The sequence below is a fragment of the Cibotium barometz genome, chromosome 48 (genome assembly GCF_041138505.1).
Source record: "Cibotium barometz isolate CiBa-2024 chromosome 48, ASM4113850v1, whole genome shotgun sequence".
NCBI lineage: Eukaryota > Viridiplantae > Streptophyta > Polypodiopsida > Cyatheales > Cibotiaceae > Cibotium > Cibotium barometz.
Genome location: NC_141093.1, coordinates 11073542 through 11097067, shown reverse-complemented (window position 1 = coordinate 11097067; position 23526 = coordinate 11073542). Strand labels below are relative to the sequence as shown.

Genomic DNA, 23526 nt, shown 5'->3' with positions numbered 1-23526 from the left:
CATGAATAGCCACTCGGTGTACCTGCCAAGCTCGTTATAAGTGCACCCTTGTATAGATCTGCCGATTCCCTTACTATCTGGGTTGCATTCACAGCTGAACTGCAGATGGCAGTTTCACCACTCAATTGTGATGTCAACAGCACCAGCCCATAGTATGTGAAAGCATTGGCAAAAAAAACAAGCCAAAGAAGAAGAGTTGATCTGATCATAGATGATGAGAAAAGAGCCCTAATCAAGCAAAGTGCTTCATGGGCTATCTGTTTTCTTCCAACTTCTTGGACTGTGAGTGCATTTTCTTGGCAAAGTTGTCCAAGAGGCAATGACTTCTGATTGATCTGAGCCATTTTTCTGAGTACTTCCAAGGCCTCATCTGCTTTTCCTTTTGCTACAAGATACCTTGGAGACTCTGGAACAAGCGGGTAGAATACAAGCAATACCAGCAGAGGTACAGAAGAAAGCCCAAGAAGCCACCTCCAACCCAATGAGGGCATTACAGCCTGCATTGCATTGCCTCTTTAAGATAACTCAAACATAAGCAAACCATGAGATTTAATTATTAACTTAAATTCATTATAATATTTGAATAATCCACAATCAATTAAATCAAAGAATTCAAACACATAAAAATGGTGCACGTAGAGGTACAGAAAAAAGCCCAAGAAGCCACCTCTAGCCCAATGAGGGCATCCAGCCTACATCGCATTGCCTCTTTAAGATAACTAAAACATAAGAAAACCATGAGACTTAATTATTCACTTAAATTCATTAGAATATATATATAACATCATAAGGCCAGATGAATTTGAACTTACGAATAATTTTGAAAGAAAGAAGAGAATCACTAAAAACAAACAAAATCAAAAATAGGAAAGCTTAATAGAGACATGCAAGAAGAAATAATAATAATAATAATAATAACAACTTGCAAAAACAGACAAATACATAATCACACACACACACACAAAATCTTTATTGAACCACAACAAAAGAATTTCTAACAAACAAGCTAAACAAATTTTTAATGACTAATTAGCAAAACAAACTTTAAATGACTAATTCACTAAAACAAGAAAAGAAAAGACAAGAATACAAAAAGTGCGAACTTTACCTCAAAGATTGTCCAATCATGAAGTATAAGATCATCAACTTCATCATGCATAGCATGGAAGCATGGACTAGGTACAGGTTTCTATCACTTCTCCGGAGGTGAAGGGCAGACTTAGCCACGATGAAGGCTAGCACTTATAACTAGACTAGCAAAAACAAATCACTTTCCTATTGAAGCAATGATTAATGAAGACTAGAAGCAATAATAAATAACAACTAAGAGCTAAAATGATCTAAACAAAAAATAAGCTTTTAAGCTCTCCATTTTTTTGAAACTTATTACTTATAATCTTAAACATTCCAAAAGCAGAAATCTCATAGATATATCTACTTCGATTCAAAACACAACGAAATTTACTTAAAACCTTTTTAAAGCAATAATCCTTTTGCACAAGAAAATTGATGAGTTGGCAAACTTGAGTAATAAAAGCAAACTTGTTTGAACAAATATGAGAGAATCTGAATAACTGAGAAGAGACAACACCATGTTTAGTTATTTTAGAAACGTTAGAAGTGAAGTGAGGCATTCTTATGATATTTAAGTTGGAATACTCGGGTTGTAAACATTTATCATATATATCTACATCTATACCAACACAAGATTGAGAAATCTTGAGGTCTAAAAAAGAACAATGGTCATTATTTGCAGTGCAATTAAGTTCACAAAACTCTTTGGAATAAATTCCTCCACCTAGAGAGGTACGTAAAGTCTTCGAAATTAGGAATATTGGAAACAAGAAGGTCATTAACAAAACGTCTCACTTGACAAAGTTTGTGAAGGAAGATAGGACATAGTATCAATGGAAACTAGGCATTCCATAAAATCAAATTCATATGTAAAAAGATAAAAGTTGGCAAGAAAAACAGCACAGTTAGTACCCATAGGAATACCAATGGTTTGTTTAAATAAGAAATCACCTAAGGTTATATAGAGATTATCTAGGAGAAAATCTAACCCAAGACATGATATTATCTTGGTCTACACAATCTTAGTTTATCTTTTTTTCTTCTTAGCTATGTCTTGGTTTTTGTTTTTCAACCAACCAAAATCAAAATAAAGAGCTGTTTTTTCTATCAACAAAGATTTGTATCTATTGTGCTCTAGTTTGTAATGAACGACTTGACAAATCAGAGACTTAATTCTACTACGTAAGTCGTTTAAGTCCAATTTAGTATACAAAGTAGTGAAATCAAAAGAAGACTTCTGAGTGAAACTACGAGAAGAGTTTAAGAATTTAACAACGGGAATCACTCCCACTGAATCTTTTAAGATCCAACTACAATCTATAGGTGCAAATTTCTCCAAAGCTCGTGGACACTCAGCAAAATGGCTTTAAAGCAATTACTTAATCATTTTCAGACCGAAGTTAAAGAGGTATTACTAGAGGCAGCTATAAATCTAGGCTTCTTGGGATGTTTATGAAACTTCCAAATAGAATATAGAAAAGATAACTAATTGCTCACCTTGAAACCAAAAGATTTACAAAAATCTTGGTGTTTTTCAATAACCTCTTGGGACGAGAGAGAGCTACTTTCATACGTTTGAGTAGAAGAGTTAACTTCTCTCAAAAGACATTCTAAATAGAACTTTTTGCATGTAAACACAAAATTATTAGAACATTTGTCTACATAGGAAATTATGAAATCTCAATGAAACTTCCAGAGGAAAATTAAGTCACTTAAAGATAAAGAGTTGCCATTAGAGAAAAAAGTACTTGAATGGGATTCCATAAGTTTTAAAGAGGCTGTTTTTAAAACCATAGCTTTCTAATGAGAAAGAATGCCTTGAACTCCAAGAGACTTGAATAATCCATAAACAATTAAATCAAAGAATTCAAACACATGAAATGATGCTCTGCATGCCGGGAGCAGCAGGATTGGTCTGGTCCCGCTCCCTCCTTAGAATATCTTTCCTTCACAACTTGCATCAACCACACTCGCAAAAAACTACACCAATCCCAACTCTTGAGTCACATAAATCAAAAATCAAATCAATCAATCAAAGCAAATCACAAAGCCAGTGCTTTGAAGAGAATCTCACAATTCATTCACCAGAAGGACCTCTTAATTCCTTTCTATCTCAATATTGATTCAATGGGCAGCCAACCTACTTATAGGCTTGTAGCAAAAGTGATTAAAAAGAAGATTAAGGAATAATCCCATTTACCTAATCCAAAAGTGCATGAAAAAGAGCACCCATTGCCTAGAATGGAATGCAACCCAAAAAGGACTATTTTATATGCTGTGACTGTCCCTTAGACCATAGAACCATATGTCCATGACCCCAATGTCACATGGTATTTTGGTGTATTTCCAACACCCTCCCTCAACAAAATATACATGGCTACTATGATGTCAATGCTAGCTCTAGTTACTGTTTACAATGTTGATTATGATAACCATGTTGGTGCCCATAGATCTTACTCCAATTAGGTTTACAATGCTAGTTATCATGAAAGATGCTAGACATTTACTTATAATTACATTTCACTTAGAATAGAGGGGTGACCACATGTGGGCAAGTTCTAGCAGGTCTAGAAAGCCCAATCATCTTGAACATGGTTGACCTCTGCTGGGATCACTGCTTCTTCCTCCTCTACTTCTTCGTCACTTGATCCATCATCACCTGTTGCAAGGAGTGCCTTCTTTGCTTTGTTTCTTAAGAAACAATCTTTCTCTTCATGACCTGTCTTTCCACAGAAATTGCAAGATTTTGTAGAAGAATCCTTTGCATGTGTGCCTTTGAAAGCAGCTTTTGAACCAAACTTCTTAAATCCACCTTTGTTGAAAAATGCTCCTTCTGAGATGCTTTTCTTGTTCTTAATTTTGTTTGACTCTTCCAATAGAGATGTTTCAACATCTATCAATGTAGGTACGGGTTAATTCGTAAAAGTAGTAACAATATTACCGAATTCTTCCTGAGGGAGACTTTTTAACAGAACTACAATGATAGCATCCGCTTCAATATGCTTCTTGATGTCTGCCAACTGAGTTAAAATACTCTCTATATAGTTCAAATGAGTTGGAAGAGATTCATCTACATTCATTTTCAACTCAAAGAATTTGAAAAGCAAACTAATTTTTGAGTTTTTCGATTGAGCTCCAAACAAAGTGTCAAGAGTATTCCATGCCTCTTGAGATGTTCCTTTTTCATCTATATGATGGATATAAGAGTCACTTAAACCTAAGACAATGATAGCCAATTCTTTTTCATCTTTGCCAGCCCAGATGCTCTCTCCTTCTCTGGTAGTAGGCATTAGCTCTTTTCCATTAGTAATACCCCATAAACCATTTTTCATCACTTCTTCCTTTGCTTGATGTATCTTGTATTCGAAGATTCACAAGATGAAGGCATAATTAATGCCTTTCTGATTATGCATAGATATTAGTGTCTTAATCAATCATTATTCACCATGATTAGTGAAAGATTGATAATCATGAGGCGAAAAAAGGCAGCACTTTGGAGCTTCCAATTGGAACCCTTCTTCAAGTTCTCTTCAAGAGAGATTCAAAGCAATGAAATAGCACCCCATGGACTAGAGTTTGAAGCCCATAATTCATGATTAACTTAAATTAATCAAGGACTAATCATGATTTTGAAAAGATGCTTACTGAGGTACCCACAGAGTTGTAGCGACCGCTACAATTGATGATTCGTGAAACTAACACTGCAGCCGGATTAGCAGCACTCAAAAACCTCCGGGGACGGGCGGAATTAGACTGAAACGCATCCAGGAGGTCGCCATTGCGTTTTCCCCAAAAAACGCAGGTGCGTTTTAACCAGCAGATACCGGCGATAGTGATGGCATTTCCTTCCAATTGAAAGACATAGAGGCTGCGCCCAGGAGCTGGGCAATCGCCTAAGTTTGAAGAATGATCAATGATGGAGAGTAGAAGACGAAATCATTCCTCCATTGGTTGGGGGTGCAGAGATAACAAAACCGCATTCACCATAGCTAGGGTTTTTTATCACATATGGATCATGGCTCTAATACCATGTTGGAATTCATGGTGAATGAGAGAGAGAAAACAAAGAGCTCAAACACAATTGCAAAGTAGAGAGTGGAGAGAAAAATCTCATATATTAATTCAATGGGTAGCCAACCTATTTATAGGCATGTAGCCAAAAGTAATTAAAAAGGAGATTAAGAGATAATCCCATTTACCTAATCCAAAAGTGCATGAAAAAGAGCACCCATTGCCTAGAATGGAATGCAACCCAAAAATAACTATTTTATATGCTATAACTTTCCCTTAGGGGAGGGGGGTACCGGATCAAGCCAGCGACTCTGGGGAAATGGAAGAGTCGATGTCGAGGCTAAGTCTGTCCCTACCCCATATCCCAGTAAGGCTCTTCTCTTGGGCCTTCGGGGGCAGCTGTCTGAAAATAAGCAATCTCCAAGTGACTAAGCAGGAGACCCATACTCAAAGCTCTCCACGATATGTATGGCGAGCCCCCAACATGTGACCACTGGGCAAACGGACCAAGGGGTTCCAAATCAAAGGCTATTGCAAGAGCTCCTCGGATGCAACTAGGGCGGACTATTGAAGGGCCAGCCTGAGATCCCAAGCACGCAAGAGGTTGGCTGCAAATCTGTCCTCATTGCTCAAATGCAAGGATAAAGCCATGAGCCCGCATCTCTGTGCAGATCCATCTTGTACTCTGGGCCAAAGGGCCTCTCAAAACTAGGGTGCAAGCAGAGATCCTAGCTAGGAGGAAGTTCTGCCAGGGCTCGCCACTTGAAGAAGGCGAACTATCAACTTGCCCAATAGGATGTGGCTCTGTATAGAGGGCTCGATGATGCCCAGGCCCCTTTGCATCACGGCTGAATGATCACTCTCCAGGCCACCTTGGCTTGAGCAAGCCCCCCGTCGCTACCAACCCAAAGAAAGTTACGGATCAACCACTGAACCTAACCAATGCAAGCTTGGGACAAGGCCCAGCAAGAGGTGATGTACCAAATGGTGGTGAGAAGAACCTGGTTCACCACCACGACCCGTCCGGGTAAGGAAAGCCTGGTTGAGCTCCAATATAACAGCTTCTTCCGAATGCTCAGAAGAAGAGGGGCTAGCTGTTGCTCCGGAGAGATATCGATACCCACCTAGCATCCAAGAGAACGAACTGGGGTGCCACTCAGGATCCACTGAAAAGCCTCAACTGAACTCCAAGTTGAGGCGGGCAATGAGCCAACCTAGAATCCACACGATTTGTGTCAGTTGATCTGTGCTCCAAATGCACGGCGGAAACTCTCTATAGCCTCGGCGAGTCTCTAGAAATTCCCCTCATCTCTGGATAGGTATGTTGCTGTGTCATCAGATGAGAAGACGAAGCCCCTCAAGCCCTATCTCCTCAACAGAGAGAAAACTACTCATGGCCTCAGCAACAAACCAAAATAGATAAGGTGCCAGTGAATAGTCCTGCCTGACCGAGCGAGAAAGTCAAAATATGTTGCCTCTGGCTCCTTGAATGAGAACCTAGTTGTGTGAAGCCGAATATAGCCCAGAAACACCTTGGACCCACTCCTCGAGAAATCCCATCTAGCACATCGTCCCCTCCAAAAAACCCAAGCCTACCTTGTCAGAGGCTTTCTCAAAATCCAGAAGGAGAACAATAAGATCCTGATGCCTCAACCTAGCCGATGCGGTCGCCTCCCAAAGAGTGAACATGTTGTCCAGAATGCTCCGATCCTAGACGAAACCTGTCTGCGTGCCATGGATCAAATCGGGGAGGAAAGGCTGCAATAGCCGGCTGATGGCCTTGGCTAGAATTTTGTAGGTGGTCCCTAGGAGGATGATGACCCTCCATTGCCGAATCTCCAATCTGTCTCATCACCCTCCTTGTGCCGTCACTCCAGGAGGGCGTCTCCAGTGGTCCCACCCCGCCGAGTTCCCAGTTCAGCTCCTCATCAGGGGGGGATCCCGGACCCTAGGCATCAGAGCACCAGGGCTCGGCCTTGGAGGATCTCGGTGCAGGAGAGTAGCAAACCATTGGTAGGAGGCTGAACCACCATTGGACTTCCAAAGCAAAGCGGTGTCCCCAGTCAGTCTGGCAAGCCACGGGAGGATACAATTTTGTTAGAGAACCGTTACGAGTCCCCCCCCCCCCCCACCCCCGGTACCCGTTGCCGACCCCCTCATTCTGGAGAATGTTGCCTTGTCATGATTCTGTTCTAGGCATCCAATTCCTTTGAGGCCCTCTGACCCTTCAGAGCCTCGGGTGGGCCTGACCTTGCAGCCCCTCCTCCCCCTCTCCCTCTCAGGCGAACCTTCTTCTTCCGACCTCCCTCAATCCTCTTCTTTAAACCCCCTCCCCCCAACCTCCCACGTTGCCTTGCTGGAGCACTTCCGCCTCCTCAGAGAGGAGGCAGCATGGTAGTTAGCATGGTAGTTTGGTTCGCCGGTTAATTTACTGTTCCTCGGAGGCAATAGCGATGATCATTGCTGCCTCTCCAGTGCGTGCTCTCCCTCTAGAGTTGCTTGGTGTCCCCCTCTCCCTGAGTGCTAGGTCAGCTAGTTGACTACAGCTTCTTGCGATGCCTCCCGACGAGGGAGCCGGTATTTTGAAGGAGATAGTGGCTCCCGTTTGCATGTGTGTGGTTTTGCATCACTCTAGGCCCTCCACTCTAGAGAGTGGCACGATGATCTTCTCCTTCCCTCCAAGTGCATTGCTGGGGATAGATTAGAGCACGAAGTCAGTGTCTGCTGCTATCCATGGGTAGGCCATAGAGCTCTCACAACATCTACATGATTTACGTATCACTGACGTGCTCACTCACTTTTGACCATTGGCACGGATGGAGGTGGGTGGCTCTGGCCACAGAGACTCAAGAGAGAGATAAGTGTCCTCCAATTTGGAGGTGCTCCTCTTTGCATTAGGGAAAAGACGCACCCTAGCAAGGTGTCCCATCTGCTGGCAAATGAGGCATTGGCCGGGGAGGCCAAAGTACTCAACTCTCAACAGAAAAGGAGCTCCCTGGAGGCAAGGAAGTGATATGACATGAGAAACTCACTCCAGAGAGGCTATGCAGATACGAAGAGATGGAATCCCGGCTGTCCGAGCTAGAACCAAAGCATCAGTTGGGGGGAGGGGGGGGGGATCACTCCTCCAGATTCGAGCTCTCTCTCGATAACACCACCTATCACCGAAAGGAGTGGAAGGTATTCCTGCCTAAGAACAAGAAAGAAAATTGTCAAGGGAAAGCCTGAGACGCCATCCAAAGGGTCAGACGTTGGATCAAAGCCATGCGGCCACCTCGCAAAGAAGGCATGGGCCCTATGCAACGACGGGGCTTATCTGCGTGACTCTGTCCGATACTGCAGGCCAATCAAACTCAACCTGGTAGTATCCACGCCCCAAAGGATGAATATCAGTGATCTTTCCACGCTCGCCAATAAGGCTTGCTTGCAAAAGATCCCTGAGCTGTCCAAATGCCAAGCAACTACCCACAATCTTGCAGACCAAGGTGGAGGCCTTCAAGGATGCAACAACCGAAGAGAGGAGCTGGAGGTCCGTTTCTAAGAAGGAAAGGCAAGGGACAGCGGCCTCGATCGGGGATGACCGAGCAACTGCCATGGAGTCCTCCTGGAGGTGCAAAGACCAGAAGATGCCAACACTCACAAGAAAAAGAACAACCCAAAACCTGAAACACGTGACGAGGGAGAGGAAAGGGCTAGGGCCACGAGAGGGGCGCAGGCAGTTTTTTTTTTTTTTTTTTGGGGGGGGGGGGGGGGGGGACAAAGGCGAGGAAGGCAAGGCGGAAGAGGGGCTGGTGGAAAGGGGGGCCTAACAGGGTGGACCAGGAGGAGAGGGAAGGCAGGAGCTCAACAGGATGGGGGAAGTGGGCAAGAGCCCGGCGAAAGTAGAGGCTGCACTGAGGCGCAGGCCAGGAAGGGCTAAGGCAGGGGGGCTGAACAGGCAGAAGAGGAGAAGGCGGAGGGCAGGAGCTGGGGACAAAACCAGGCGGAAAAGGGAGCAGGGCGATGGCAAAGGCGGAGAGAGGGAACAGGGCGAAGGCGGCGAGAGGCAGGTGCACTAGCGGGAGGAAGCTGGAGCAACGCTTTCAACATTTTCCCACCATCTTGTTTTTCCCATCTATCTATTAGCTTTGAAACTAAAAATCCACCAAATAATTACCTGGCATGCATTACATACCCATAACAAAACCCCTGATACATACCATACTTTGCATAGCATGCGAAATGTCCCACATGCCATACAAAATGTAAATGCTTCTAAGAGAACTTTTAAGGCCCATTTTGCCCTAGAACTTATCGGGAAATCATCAATGCAGGTCGTATGCTTCTTCATGCAGCCAATATATTGACACTCTTTAAATTTTAAAAAAGGGAACCATACCTGGCATGTATTATCTTGATCAATACTTTCCATACATGAATTTGTGCATCCGTCCCTAACTTTGATAGCCTCTATCAATGCGATCTGGTTTCATGTTTTCCATACCATCAGTACAGATTACATGGTCTCTGTGCATTGTGGAATCAAACCACCATGGCATTGCACAGCAAAGTCATGTCCAGGAAGCATGGCTCGTGACACAAGGCATTGGAGCTGGCACTAAATAAGAGCCCTTAGCTTTGACAGGCTGGGAGCAGCACAGGCATGGAATGTGGGAAAGTCCCATTATAGGCAAGCAAGGCTGCATAAGATCCCTTGGAAATGGACATCAAGATCAAGGCTAGCAAGCCAGCAAAATACTGGTCGGCTAGCAGATGACAAGGAAACAGCATTTGGCTGCCAGCCCATTTGCATGCTCCTTGTTACATCCTCTACCTCCACTATGCATTGCAGACCTCCCCCTTTATCCTTTGTCAACTTTTTCCCAACTCAGGGATTGTAGCTCCATCGTCCATGTACACATGGGTTCAGCCATTTTAGCATTATAATTGTATTTAGTCTCCAATCTATTTTTCTGTGCATCTAAGATTCATTTCTATGCCTGAAGAAATCCTTATTTAAAAATTACAGAGTACAAAAAAGGTAAAGAGAAGTACCCAAGCTAGTGTAGCTTCTGCCACAGTGCCAAAAGTCCAAAACCCAGAAATCAAAACCATCCAAAGGCCCCTGTTGGAAGTTGGAATGAACTCCAGAAACCAAGATGTAATTACAGCTCCACCTGCTAAGCCAACACCCACAAGGCCACGAAGCAAAAGCAGTGTATAATAGTTGGGGGAGAATGCACTCAGTATTCCGGCACCAAATGTTAGTATAGCCGTGAAGAAAAACCCAGACCTACACAACCAAACAACTGCAAGTAATATATTTAGCTTGCCTATGCAAGCATCCAAATCATGCCCTTGCCGATTAGTAGTATAAACGCAAAAAAGATAAGTTCTAATGTGCACCTTCTGCCTTTTAGGTCAGAAAGGGCGCCCCAAAAATAGGCCCCAAACATCATTCCTACGAATACCACACTTGTAATCATGCTTTCTTCTGTGGCGGACAAGCCCCAAGACTTGTGAACAGCTGGTCCAACAAATGAAAGAAGCATCATCTCCATGGCATCCGCCACCCATGCCATGCCAGCATAAACTAGAACCAAAGCCTGGAATTTCCCAAATCCCATGAACTCAATAGCATCCTCGACTCTGAGCATACAGAGACCATCCTTATCATCCCCTTCCTGCATGAAAAGAGCATCAAGCATTTTGTCAGCGTAAAAAGTGTTTCTAACCAACCAAATATCCATCCATGCACCTTACTGAAAGGCAGACAAACAATCATACAACATATCTCTTTTCAGCTGGTGTTTTTCCCTTTTCATTTCCTCTTTTTTTTCTTGGCCACAGTGACCATTGGCTTCTAACAAGGACATCATAGATGTGGGATGCCATGGAAACTCGTCCAACTGCTTTGACAAAGGAGACCCTCATTGGCTGTCATAGGTGGATCTTCAGCTCATCACCCTCATTGTGGCAAGGTAGTGATGTGTGGACCATAGTGGTTGAGTACTTTAGGTGCGGTGTGGTACAGTACATGTATCGCACGAGTACGCAAAGCACGCATCGGGATAAGTACTTTGAGTACGTTCACTTTTTCAATTAGCATATATAAATAATAATATATATATATTATAAATGACTTACGAGTTTATAATTCACCTACAAGTATATATAGGTGCACTATGAGATGGCAGGTGTATGGTACGACTATGGTATGATGCACATGAGGATACGTTAAAAAAGTATAGAACCTGCTTAACAAAATTGGTTTAAAACATATATAAAGAATGAATGATCTATACTCTTAGACATGAAATGTCAAATGCACTAAGGCACACAAATAGATCAGAGACACTAGTGTAAATTTGAAATCATCAATGACACACAAGTAAGTATGAAAATAAGGAAGCTATCAATGTCAAGACAAAGTACAAGCTAACCTTGTGCATTATGAGTCCGTTGAAAAGAAAAATTGAGGAAGCAAGGCAATTGGGAGAAGTTGAGAGCTAGGAACAAGGGTGTGAGAAACATGAATAGGGGTTTGAAGAGTTGGTACCAAGCAAAGATGGCACATAGATAGGAATACAAAGTGAAAATCAATCAATTAAAAAGTAATTTTTTTTAAAGTACGGGTACGGAAAGCATGGTACCGGTATGGTACGTATTGAAAGTACCGAACAGATGAGTACGCAAAACTATGGTGTGGACGTAAGCTAATAATGGGCTGGGCTCCTTAGGAGGTTTTTTCCCTCGATTGTGTGTACACAATCTTATGAGTGAGTGTGCAAGTGACCTTATCATGTCACTTCACTCATTCTTATCAATCTACTTTTGAGTGTTGTGCTTTTCTTTCTCTCTCCTTGCTTGATGCATCTGTGTATGCATTGCTACCTTTGTCTCCACTCCAACAATTGATATCAGAGCAAGTTCTCTTGGCCCTCATTGTTACGTCCCAAGGCCAACTAGGGTTGAGACCTTTAGGTTAGGTTAACGATAGCCTATGGGTCACCCGCTGTTAGCAATCATCTCCTGTCTAAACCATATTACTCAATAGGGAGTGAGGGCCTCTGTTGTGGGGGGTCCTGAGAGCTGCCCAACTGTTTTCTCTCCTGGCCGACCTGTTGTATTGCTGGCCAACCTGATATGGTCCTGGCCGATTGGTTTTGTGCTGGCCGACTGGAGGTTTTTCTGTCGTGGACCTCTTCAATGGCTATCGGTTGTTTTTGGGCTGGCCACCAACGGTCTAGGGTGGTATAAATTTATACCACCCTTGCCCCCCACACTCCATTAGTACCGGATCTTGTTGTATATAGCAAAGTTTATACAGTTTCTCTCTCTATACTTTTGCATTTTCTTTCTCACAACACTTGTCTCATTTTTTGTTGTGCATTCCGACATGGTATCAGAGCTCCAGGTGGCTTGAAGCTTGGAGACAGAGAGAGCTTGAGAGTTTGTTGTTTTTTGGTGCTGATTGGAAAATTCTTGAGCTGTTCGGGACTTGGAGAACGGGTAGAAGGCGGCCATCACCAATGGACAGCCACCTCGTGTTTGCAGCCTCTTCTTCATTTTTTTTCCCACCCAGCCTCCCTTCACAAGACCTTGTGAACCCTTGAGATGGCAGATTTGCTTGGGATGTGTCACCATTTGGCCACCCGAATGGTTCACTCTTGCTTTCACACTATATTGGATTGGTGTCCATGGCTTATGGAATGTGCCTATGCATGTTATTGACACGTGTCATGCTGTATAGTTGGATATGATATTCCGCTGGGACTTGATGTTATCATGCCCGGAATATCTGGAGGGCTTGGCTTTCCGCTAGGACTTGTGCCTTTGTGTACATGCCCAGAAACGCCTGGAGGACTTGGCTTTCCGCTGGGACTTGTGCCTTTGTGTACATGCCCGGAAACGCCTGGAGGACTTGGCTTTCCACTGGGTCTGGTATCGCATATACTTGCCTGGAAACGCCTGGTCTTATATGGTTTCATGAACGGAAATTGCTCATGCCAATGCTGCATTGCATAGCATCTTTATGTGCTTGCCTGCAAATGAAATTGCATGCTGTTTTCATGCCTGCATGACCTATGTGTAGTTCCGGGCTAGGGGACGCCCGCCCGTGAACCGTGCGTGTGAAACTGTCTACTGACATGGTTGTGTGGCATGTGAACAGGTGGTAATAAGTATTACCCAATCTAGGCTCAAATAGCCCTTAGGACTTAGCCAATATTTATAAGTGGGTGCGTTCCCATTTCATTAAAGTTTGGGCGCCCAAAAGTCACTTATAAATTATGACCGCTTCCAAGTTCACACTCATTGAAGTCCCGAGGCGGACAAGACTCAATGTCCAGGACCTGATCCTCCCCTTTTACTAAAAATGGGCATCTCCCCATGTCCCTTCACCTGATTGGACCCCAATTCACTTACTTATTAAGAGAAATTCGTATTTTCTCTTCATGAGGATTTTTGGAGACTGAAAACTCTGTTTTTCCACCATTTCTCTCCATTTCCAAACTCTCCATAGCCATACCCAACTTGCTAGGGTGTTTTCCAAGCTTCCAAGAGTGTTTCCAAGTGCTAATCACTCTCCTACTCACTCCCAATGACTGAAATTCAGCAAAACAGCTCTCATTTTTGCTGTAATTTCTGGTCTTTTTGCTGAAAACCCTATTTTCAGCCTTCCTTTCTCAAGTTGAACCATAGGGGAAGCTTTCCCAGGGTTCCCTTCATCCTCTTGAAGACTTTTGTCACGAAGGATTGCGGCAAATCGAAGATATCAACACTTCTAAAGCTTCCAACGCGAAGGCTTCCGCTTGCAGCAACTTCTATGAAGAAGACTGGTAAGCTAATTGGACAATGTGTTGTCATTACTTACTCAGTAGAAGGGCAGGACTCCTTGTTTAGCCGCCCTGTGTAGTATTTCTCTTGTCCTATGTGCTCTTGAAGATGTTGCTACCTTGCTTGGTAGAACATAGAGCCAATGGTAGAGAATATGGGCACTGAAGTCGGGCCGGGTATCAAGGCAGCTCCTTGGTGATCTACATCGACATACCATTGTTTTCTAAATGCTGAATTTCATATGCATTGGCATGGAGGATTTGGCAATGGATGCCCGTGAAGCTATGTATTGAATTTCTCCAATAGTAATACAATTTACTCAAGGGAGGGGTCGGCCGTTCCGGCTCAATGTGTGTCTCTTGTCAATTCAGCAATTTACTTCTTGTATTTGAGCAAGTGTCCTTCAAATCTTAGTGTATTTAAGTGTATTGATTAGCATTGTGTTCAACCAAGTTACAGGATGGCTGAGAAGCATGTGAAGATCCCCACTCTCCCCACATTCCCGGTGGATCGACAGTTGGACAGGACCAACTATGGCATCTGGAAGGTAATGATGGAGTATGTCTTGGAGTCTTATGACTTGGCTGATTTCATTGTGGTTGGTGTTCCACGGCTAGAGTTGGAGGATGGGGAGCTTTTACCTTCTACTAGGAAAGAACGGGAGGCTCAAGCACAATTATGGGATCGCGTCAATGCCCGTGTGCGTTCTTTCATCTTCGTTAATTGCTCACCCCACGTGAGTAATTATATCAAACACATGACGCTGGCCCGAGGGATTTGGTAGCACTTAACTTCTTTGTATAACAAGGTATCATCCATGAAGCGGATTTCCTTGGAAGTGCAAATGCGAGTGATGAATCCTGCAAAGTCTTCGACAATGTGGAGCACATCAACAAACTCCAGGCTCTTCAGCAGGAGGTTCTTCAGGCTGGGAAGGAGATATCTTCAGAGGATATGGCCATCACTTTGTTGTCTCATCTGACCTCGCAGTATTCAGCTTTCTATTCCTCTTTGATCACCAATGGGAGGCTCAGCACCATAACGTGGGAGGAGCTTGTGCCTATGGTCTTGGACCAGGAAGAGTGGTTTCCACAAGGCGGAGGTTCTGAGGCCTTGACTGGCCAGCAGTCAAAAGGCCGCAACAACAACAAGGACAAAGGGAAGTCTTCTGAGAAGAATCCCGACTCAAAGCGTGATGCTTTGAAGGCCGAGCGGACCTGTAACCATTGTGGCCAGAAGGGTTACTATTGGAGGAAGTGTCCTCGATGGAGTACCAAGAAGAGTGCTGATTCTTCAGCTGCAGCTGCAAAGACTCCAGCTTTTGTGCACTACACAAATGCTTCATCTTCTTCGAGCAGGGAGGTAGTTGGTCTCACCGCCAGGGTTAATCGGGAGTGGATTCTCGATAGTGTGCTTCCAGGCACTTGACTCCTTCCCAAGAGTTATTACAGGATCTTCGACGGCAGACAGGTCACATTTTCATTGGTGACAACTCCACTATCCCGATTCACAATGAGGGTAGGTTGGAGATTATTCCCGATGCCAAAGGGGGGAAGCATTCCTTTGGGGTTCTTTATGTCCAAGCTCTTGGTTTTCATCTTTTGTCAGTGCATGAGGTTTGCAAGCGGATGGAGTTTGATGAGCATTTTGTTGCTCTCTGGGACGAAGCAACAGGCCAGGTTGTTTGGGAAGGTGGAGTGGAGAATGGGGGAACGAAGGAACAAGTCAGACTCCAAGGTTGAAGTGACTCAGATTAGGAAGGACATCCAGACACGAGGAGATCTACATCAGGCTACAGATTTACCCTTGGCTCAGGAGCTATTTCTTGGAGCAGCAAGAGGCAGCCAACTATTGCCTTGTCTTCTACTAAGACAGAGTACCAGGCTGCTTGTGGTGCTCTCAGTAGAGTATCGGGCTGCTTGTGGTGCTACTTGCGAGGTTGTGTGGCTACGGAGGTTACTCGGCGAGATTGGGTTTCCAAAGAAGGAACCTACGGTCATCGAGTGCGATAACCACAGCTGTATAGCTATTGCTCGGAGCCCGGTCTTCCATGCCCGGACCAAGCACATAGAGATACAATATCACTTTGTTCGTGAGACAATTTTGGCTAGTGACATCTTGCTTGTTTATTGTTCAACGGAGGACAATGCGACGGACTTTTTCACGAAGTCTCTACCTCACGCGATGCTCCGGCAGCACTCCAACTCACTGGGGTTGGTTCCACATCCAAGAGCTGAGAGGGAATGTTAGCAGTCATCTATCTATACCATATTACTCAGTAGGGAGTGAGGGCCTCTGTTGTGGGTGTGTCCGCCCAGTTAGGAGTTGTCTCCATTTTCCATGTTTTTTTCCCAGTTTTGCTAGTCGTGGGAGATCATGAGAGTTGCTTGACTATTTTCTCTCCTGGCCAACCTGTTGTATTGCTGACCGACCTGATACGGTCCTAACAGACTGGTTTTGTGTTGGCCGACTGGAGGTTTTTCAGTCGTGGACCTCTTCAGTGGCTGTCTGTTGTTTTTGGACTGGCCGACCAGCAGCCTAAGGGTGGTATAAATACTACCCTTGACCCCCACACTCCACTAGTACCAGATCTTGTTGTATATAGCAGAGTTTATACAGCTTCTCTCTCTCTATATTGCTGCGTTTTCTTTTTCACAGCAGTTGTCTCATTTTCCGTTGTGCATTCTGACACCCGCTTCTAAACCTCTTGCATTCTGACACCCACTACGCTCCCAGGCTCCCCAAACTGAAGCTAGTAATCCTCCTCCTCTGCAAGATTCCTTCCACCCACAACCTCATTCCGGTGAGGAGTGTGAGGAACTTCACTTGGATAGCTAGCTTGGGAAGTATACTGCTTTTTTCGATCTGTACAAATACATTGATGCTCAGCTTATTAGTCAAATTCAAATTATGCTTCCGCATAAAGCGGTCACCTAGTGGAAGGACCTCCGTATGAAGCCAACAACGTGGGCTGATTTTCAGCATGTGTTTAAGACACAATTTGTCTCTATAAACAAGATAGATAACTTTCGAAGGTTGTTTAAAATGAAGATGGGAAAGAAGAGACTGGACAACTATTCCTAGGAGTTTAAACTTTAAAGACCTGATGAACCGTTTTGGAGCCACATGTGGTGGTTCACATGATTTCTTGTCAACACAAAGAGCCAGTAGGCTGGTTATGTAGGCTAGGGATATTGATCCGCGCACATATCCAGAATATGGTACCATGGGTTACTAGCTAAATGAAATAGGAAATTGTTCCATGGCACATTCTTGCATTGCATCTATGTGTGTAAGGTTTTCGCATGACCTATGTTTGTTGCATGCATGAATTGTGCGTGTAGTTCATGCATTGGGGACGCCCTCTTGTGAACCGTGTGTGAAGCTGTCTTCTGACCTCGCTTCTGGGATGTAGATAAGTGGTAAGTATACTACTTTACTCTATGTTGCTTATTTTATGTGCAAATGGCAAATTTTATGGGATGTAGTTCATGCATTGGAGACGCCCTCTTGTGAACCGTGTGTGAAACTGTCTTCTGACCTCGCTTCTGGGATGTAGATAAGTGGTAAGTATACTACTTTACTCTATGTTGCTTATTTTATGTGCAAATGGCAAATTTTTCTGTTTTGCAGGTCCACACTTTAATAAGTGTGTCCGCCCAAGTTATAAGTGAGTTTGAGCATCCACACTTCATTAAAGTTCGGGCGGACAATTCATAAAGAGGTTGGACCAATTTCCACTCCCAATCAACCAGGCACATATTCAGGCGCCCTCTAGGCAGCCTCCCACATGTCTGGGTGGCCCAATAGGCACCCTCCACTCATCCTCTACATGTTGGAAAAGCTTATCTTCCCTCTCTCTCCTCTCTCTAGAAGTGGGCGCCAACCATATGGAGGCTTCTCTTTTCACTTTTGGACACACACTTATGGGAAAGCTAATTTTCTACTTTTTCATGATTCCCATAGCCATGAAAGCTTGAGCTTGAGAAATCTTATCTTCTACTTATATAGTCTCCATATGATTACCAATTTGCAAAATTCCTCTTCCATTCATGAATATGGAGCCTCCTAAGTATTCTATCATCCCCAAATTTTCTGTAAACCCTAATTTACAGTAACCCTAATTCTGTCAAAAACCCTAATTTTTGGACAACCATAGTACATCTATAGCCCTCTGCTTTGGGCATCTTTTGCACCCAAAAGCCCCAATTTTGGAATCCAAATACCTGCTAAAAACCCTAATTTACAGCAACAACCATACGATAGTTGTACTCAAATACACAAGATAATGGTGGTAGCTCTTGTTAATCCTAAAATGGGATTAACAACTGGGGAGTCTACATAGGACTCCCCAGTCTGCTCCAACTCTTTTTTTTTATATTGAACAGAGTCACAGTTTCAGTGTTATGACACAAACACAAACATAAGAAACACTTAAACTATTCAAGAATGCAATTGAGCCAAAATTTTATTTTATTTCACGAAGTGTCGGGCCTTTGGCCATATATACAAAAAAGGTCTACAATGAAGAGGTGGCTAACTGGAATCCTCATCGGATTCCAAGTGATCATCATCATCGTCTTCATCATCCTCTTCACTTCCCAGCTTCATGCTCATAATCAAGATCCTCCTCTTCCTCTCTTGTGTAGGTTCTCAATGCACGAGAGTATTTGAGTGTCTTTCTTGGTGTTACTTGGGCCTCCATTCTTACATTGGTATCAGAGCCTAGGATCTTCTCTCTTCTTACGAGAAGGACGATCCAAAATCTTGCAAACACTAGCATCTAGAGACTAGCATTGTTAGACAATATGGCAAGCCAGACAGGTACCATGCGGAATGTAAATGCAAGACAATATGTATATGTGGAGCATGGAGAAGAGAATGTACACAGTGATGCTCATACGCATAAACAAGAAATGGCTGAAAATGTCTCTCATGTATTTCATGGTGGCAAAGTGCATGGTGGACAGCCGTCCCATGCTACAAAGGAAGACAATGTAACTGTAACATGCGGAAGCTTCAGGGGAGATCGGTAACTTCAATGCTTAGAAAAACAGCACACTTATCGCGACGAAATTAACGCACAAAACTGAATATAGATGTGCAGAAAAATAGAGAGAGAGAGAGGGAGAAGAGGACACAATATTGGGTCCCGAATACCCTCAGTAGGGACCCCACCACGAATGGTGTATTTGCTTTCATTAGAATGATGCAAAACTGAAATAAAAGACTGAACCTAAACCTTCTTGGCTGAGATAGATCTCTGCCCTTGACCTTCAATCCTTCACCCCTTCTGCGTTAGCTTGTCCTTGGCTGTCCTAGCCCTTTGTTCAGCTTCAGCACTTGGTGAATCATGAGATAAATGAACTGATTTATGCCTTGGGTATCTATACCCTTCAGGGAAGCTAGTCGGCTGGTTTAAAGCCAATCGACTGTCTGAAATTTGCCCCACGACTAGTAAAATCAGCGCATGACCAAAATCAATTTGTTGGCCATCAAGCGCCTCACTTATGGTTGCTGGGCAGCCTGTAAGGGCTGCCCAACACCTGGCCAGGGGCTGTGTAACCAGTCGGCCACCTGTCCAGGAGCCCTACAGCCCTTCCATGGCCATCCCATGCCTAGTGGGCAGCATGGGATGGTGGGCACAGCCAAGGCCTTCCTGGCCCCTATGGGGGTGGTTCTACACCTCCCCCATGCCCACATCTGTCCTCGGGGTAGCCCTATGGGCTGGCCCCTTTCCTATATGCAAACCCTAACTGTGTGTCAGAATACGCAACGGAGATGATGACAAAATCTGGAAACACAAGAGCAAGTGCAGAAAAAAATAGCAATGGAGAGAGAGGCGTATAACTCTACTATGTATACACAAGAAGATCCCGAATACAATACACAATGTGGCAAGGGGCTGTGGGGCCACTTTATATGGCCCCCAAACAGCAGTCGGCCTGCTGTAGGACAGCCGACAAGAGTCCATAAGTGCCCACGACTGTATACACCAGTCGGCCAGCTCATAGGGGTGTCGGCCAGCACCAAGAAGGTCCACGACCTGTCCACATACAGTCAGCCAGCACCACTAAGAAGACTGATGCAGTCGGCTACCAAAAAGGACATCCAGCCACCTCAGGGCTGCCACCCAAGCCACAGAGAAAATGGAAAAAATGGGGGGAAAATACGGGGAGTGAGGAAAAACGAGAAAACACCTACAAGGGCAGGCACACCCACAACAAAGGCCCTGGTGTCTACATAAAGACAGGAGATGACTTCTAACACCCCCTCTCAGCTCCTGGCTGTGAAACCAACCACAAGGAGCTGGGGTGCCGTCTGAGCAAATCCTGAGATAGCGACTTCGTGAAGAGGTCCACCGTGCTGTCCTCCGTCGAAGAGAACTCTAGCAAGATGTCATCTGCAACGATCTGTTCACGAACAAATTGCCTCTGGATGACCGTGGGTTCCTCCAGTGGAAGCCCAATCCTCCCATGCAACCTCTGCAACCTCACCACCTCACAAACATCATCACAAGCAGCCCGGTACTCTGCCTCTGTCGATGACAAGGCAAAAGATGACTGCCTCTTACTGCTCCTCGGCCTAAAGTAGATCTCCTCATGTCTCGATCTCCTCCCCAATCTGAGTCACTCCAACCGTGGAGTCGGACTCCATCCATCAATCCCCCTCCTGTGTAAAAGAGTCCATGATCCTTCGCATGCCACAAAAACCACAAGATACGCAATCCTGCCTCCCAAAGAGTCATCTGCAACCAGGAGCTCAACTGCCTCGTCAAGAAGCTCCCATCCAATCTGGTATCCATCAACCAAATCAATGAACTATTCTGCTTTCGAGTCAAAGAGGCATCACACTGCTCACAAGGATCAACACCTGTTATGGTGGAAAGCCAAATGCTCGAAACCTGCTGAAGACCACGCAAGGCCTTCTGAAACCTATCAACCACCCCCTCTGAATCGGGAACCACAAAGCCTGGAGAATCCACCTCCTTCTACAAGTAATCAACTGCCACCTGCCTGGCTTTCCGAGAGGTCCCCGTGGAAAGAACATCCTCATCTACAGGAGTTTCTTTGTCCCCAATACTACAAGACATCAGAGCACAAGTTACCTGTTCAGTTTCCTGACTGACGAACACAAGAATCACCAACATCAGTACTGGAAAGTTCCTGCCAACTGCTGCCATCAATTGGCAAGCTATCCTCCATCTGGTCCCGGAAAGCCTGCACCTGCAGCGTATCCACACTTAAGTGGCCATTACCAGACTGCCACTCATCACAAACCTGAGAACCTGGGAGAGAGAGTGCTGAAAGCTTGTAAACTCCATTCTCCACTCCGCCTTCCCAAACTACCTGGCCTCTTGCCTTGTCCTGGAGAGCAACAAAATGCTCATCAAACTCCACCCGTACACCAGTCTTGCAAACCTGATGCACTGACAACAGATGTAAACCAAGTGACGGAACATACAACACCTGGGAGGAATGCTTCCCCCCTCTGCCATCGAGAACTATCTCCAACCTGCCCTCACTGTGAACTAGAATAGTGGATGTATCCCCAGTAAGAATGTGACCATAATACCTGCAGAGATCCTATAAAGCCGAATGGGAAGGAGTCATGTCCTTGGAAGCACCACTGTCTAGAATCCACTCCCGAGTATCCGTTGCGGAGAGTCCTCCAACCTCCTCCCTGCCTGAAGAAAATGAAACATCGGTGTCCATCACCTCCAAGTGCACAAAAGCCGGAGTCTTCATGATTGCTGCTGAGGAATCTTCACCCTTCTTGGTCTTCCGCTTGGGACACTGCCTCCAATAGTGGCCTTTCTCGCCACAATCATTACAGGTACTTCCAAGGAAATCCTCTTCATGGGCAATACCCTGTTGTAAAGAGAAGTCAAATGCTGCCATATACCTCTAGCCAGCATCATATGCTTTACATGATTGATTACCTACGGTGTGCAGTTGAGGAAGATAAATGAACGGACCCTGGCGTTGACACGATCCCACAACTATGCCTGTGCCTCCCGGTCTTTACGGGTCGACGGTAACTCCCCTTCCTCTACTTCCGGCCGTGGAACCCCAACAACGATGAAATCAGCAAGGTCGTAAGACTCCAGAACAAATTCCATCATAACCTTCCATATGCTGGAGTTGTTCCCGTCCAACCGACGGTCCACCGAGAACGTGGGGAGTGTAGGGATCTTCACATGCCTCTCGGCCATCTCTAACAAATCTGCCATTGCGGGGATGTACTATGAAAAAAGGGTGGGTGGGTGGGAACAAAGAAGAACTTACACCTGCAAGTGGCTGTCCAGCAAATCAGCCCGCCGTCCTCTCGCTTCTCCTCTTCCCGAACAGTCCCGAACAGTCCACCAATCAGCAACACAAGTCCCCCTCTTGCTCACACAACTCCCAAGAACTATCAAGAGCCTAGGGCTCTGATACCATGTCAGAATACGCAGCGGAGATGATGACAAAATCTGGAAACACAAGAGCAAGTGCAGAAAAAAACAGCAATGGAGAGAGAGGCGTATAACTCTACTTTGTATACACAAGAAGATCCTGAATACAATACACAATGTGGCAAGGGGCTGTGGGGCCATTTTATATGGCCCCCAAACAGCAGTCGGTCTGCTGTAGGACAGCCGACAAGAGTCCAAAAGTGCCCACGACTGTATACACCAGTCGGCCAGCTCATAGGGGTGTCGGCCAGCACCAAGAAGGTCCACGACCTGTCCACATATAGTCGGCCAGCACCACTAAGAAGACTGATGCAGTCGGCTACCAAAAAGGACATCCTGCCACCTCAGGGCTTCCACCCAAGCCACAGAAAAAATGGAAAAAATGGGAGAAAAATACGGGGAGCGAGGAAAAATGAGAAAACACCTACAAGGACGGACAAACCCACAACAAAGGCCCTAGTGCCTACATAAAGACAGGAGATGACTTCTAACACTGTCTATAAAGTGATCTAGCATCCAGTATCATACTAGATACACAAAACCACTGACATCATTCCAGAGGGAGACTCTCAGCGCGGACTGGCACTGTTTCATGTGCAGGACAATGCACACTTTACCTCGGACGACTGGAATGAGACCATGGCTGACTCGTCTTGCACTGGGCTCACATGGGACCAGTTTTCCATCCCATGTGCTACACCTTCTGTACAGATATGTCTACGTGGCATCCAAGTGCGGGATGCACATGACATCCCCTTCTGCTTAACTTGACGGAAGCTGCATAGCCTCCAAATAATCTGTCAATAACGTCGGATAGTTGTCGAAAAACTTTGTCAAGCCATACTGCTTCGTGGATCCCTCGGTCCTGAAACTTCGTGAGGAACTGTCTTTGCCTTCGGCCTCAGCCATGCTTGAAACGGTGCAAAAGGATCTGTTCTGGAACCATAACTTCAGCTTCATCAATAATATCCTGTCTTTTATCGACTCTAAAATCTCTTGGTAAGACTCCGTCACTCTATTCGCTTCAGGTACTGAAGACAAGGTCCTAGTCAATAGCGACTGGAATGGTCTTCCAAACGTTGCCTCATATGGAGTCCTGCCAATAGCTAAAGAAAAAGAATCATTCAAAACAGCTTGAACTAAAGGCAAATATGATTCCCACTTACCTT

At 44.9% G+C, this 23526-nt stretch overlaps 1 protein-coding gene across 1 annotated transcript in view; it reads right to left on the bottom strand.

Moving 5' to 3' along the window:
- Positions 1-23526, bottom strand: part of NIAP (Major facilitator superfamily protein) — a 94150-nt gene that overhangs the window by 31728 nt on the left and 38896 nt on the right. The window contains exons 2-4 of the mRNA XM_086785414.1: positions 10471-10748; positions 10120-10357; positions 23-497 (exon numbers count right to left, since the gene is read on the bottom strand). Coding sequence (XP_086641540.1) covers positions 23-497; positions 10120-10357; positions 10471-10748 — 991 coding nt within the window. The remainder of the gene's footprint in view (positions 1-22; positions 498-10119; positions 10358-10470; positions 10749-23526) is intronic.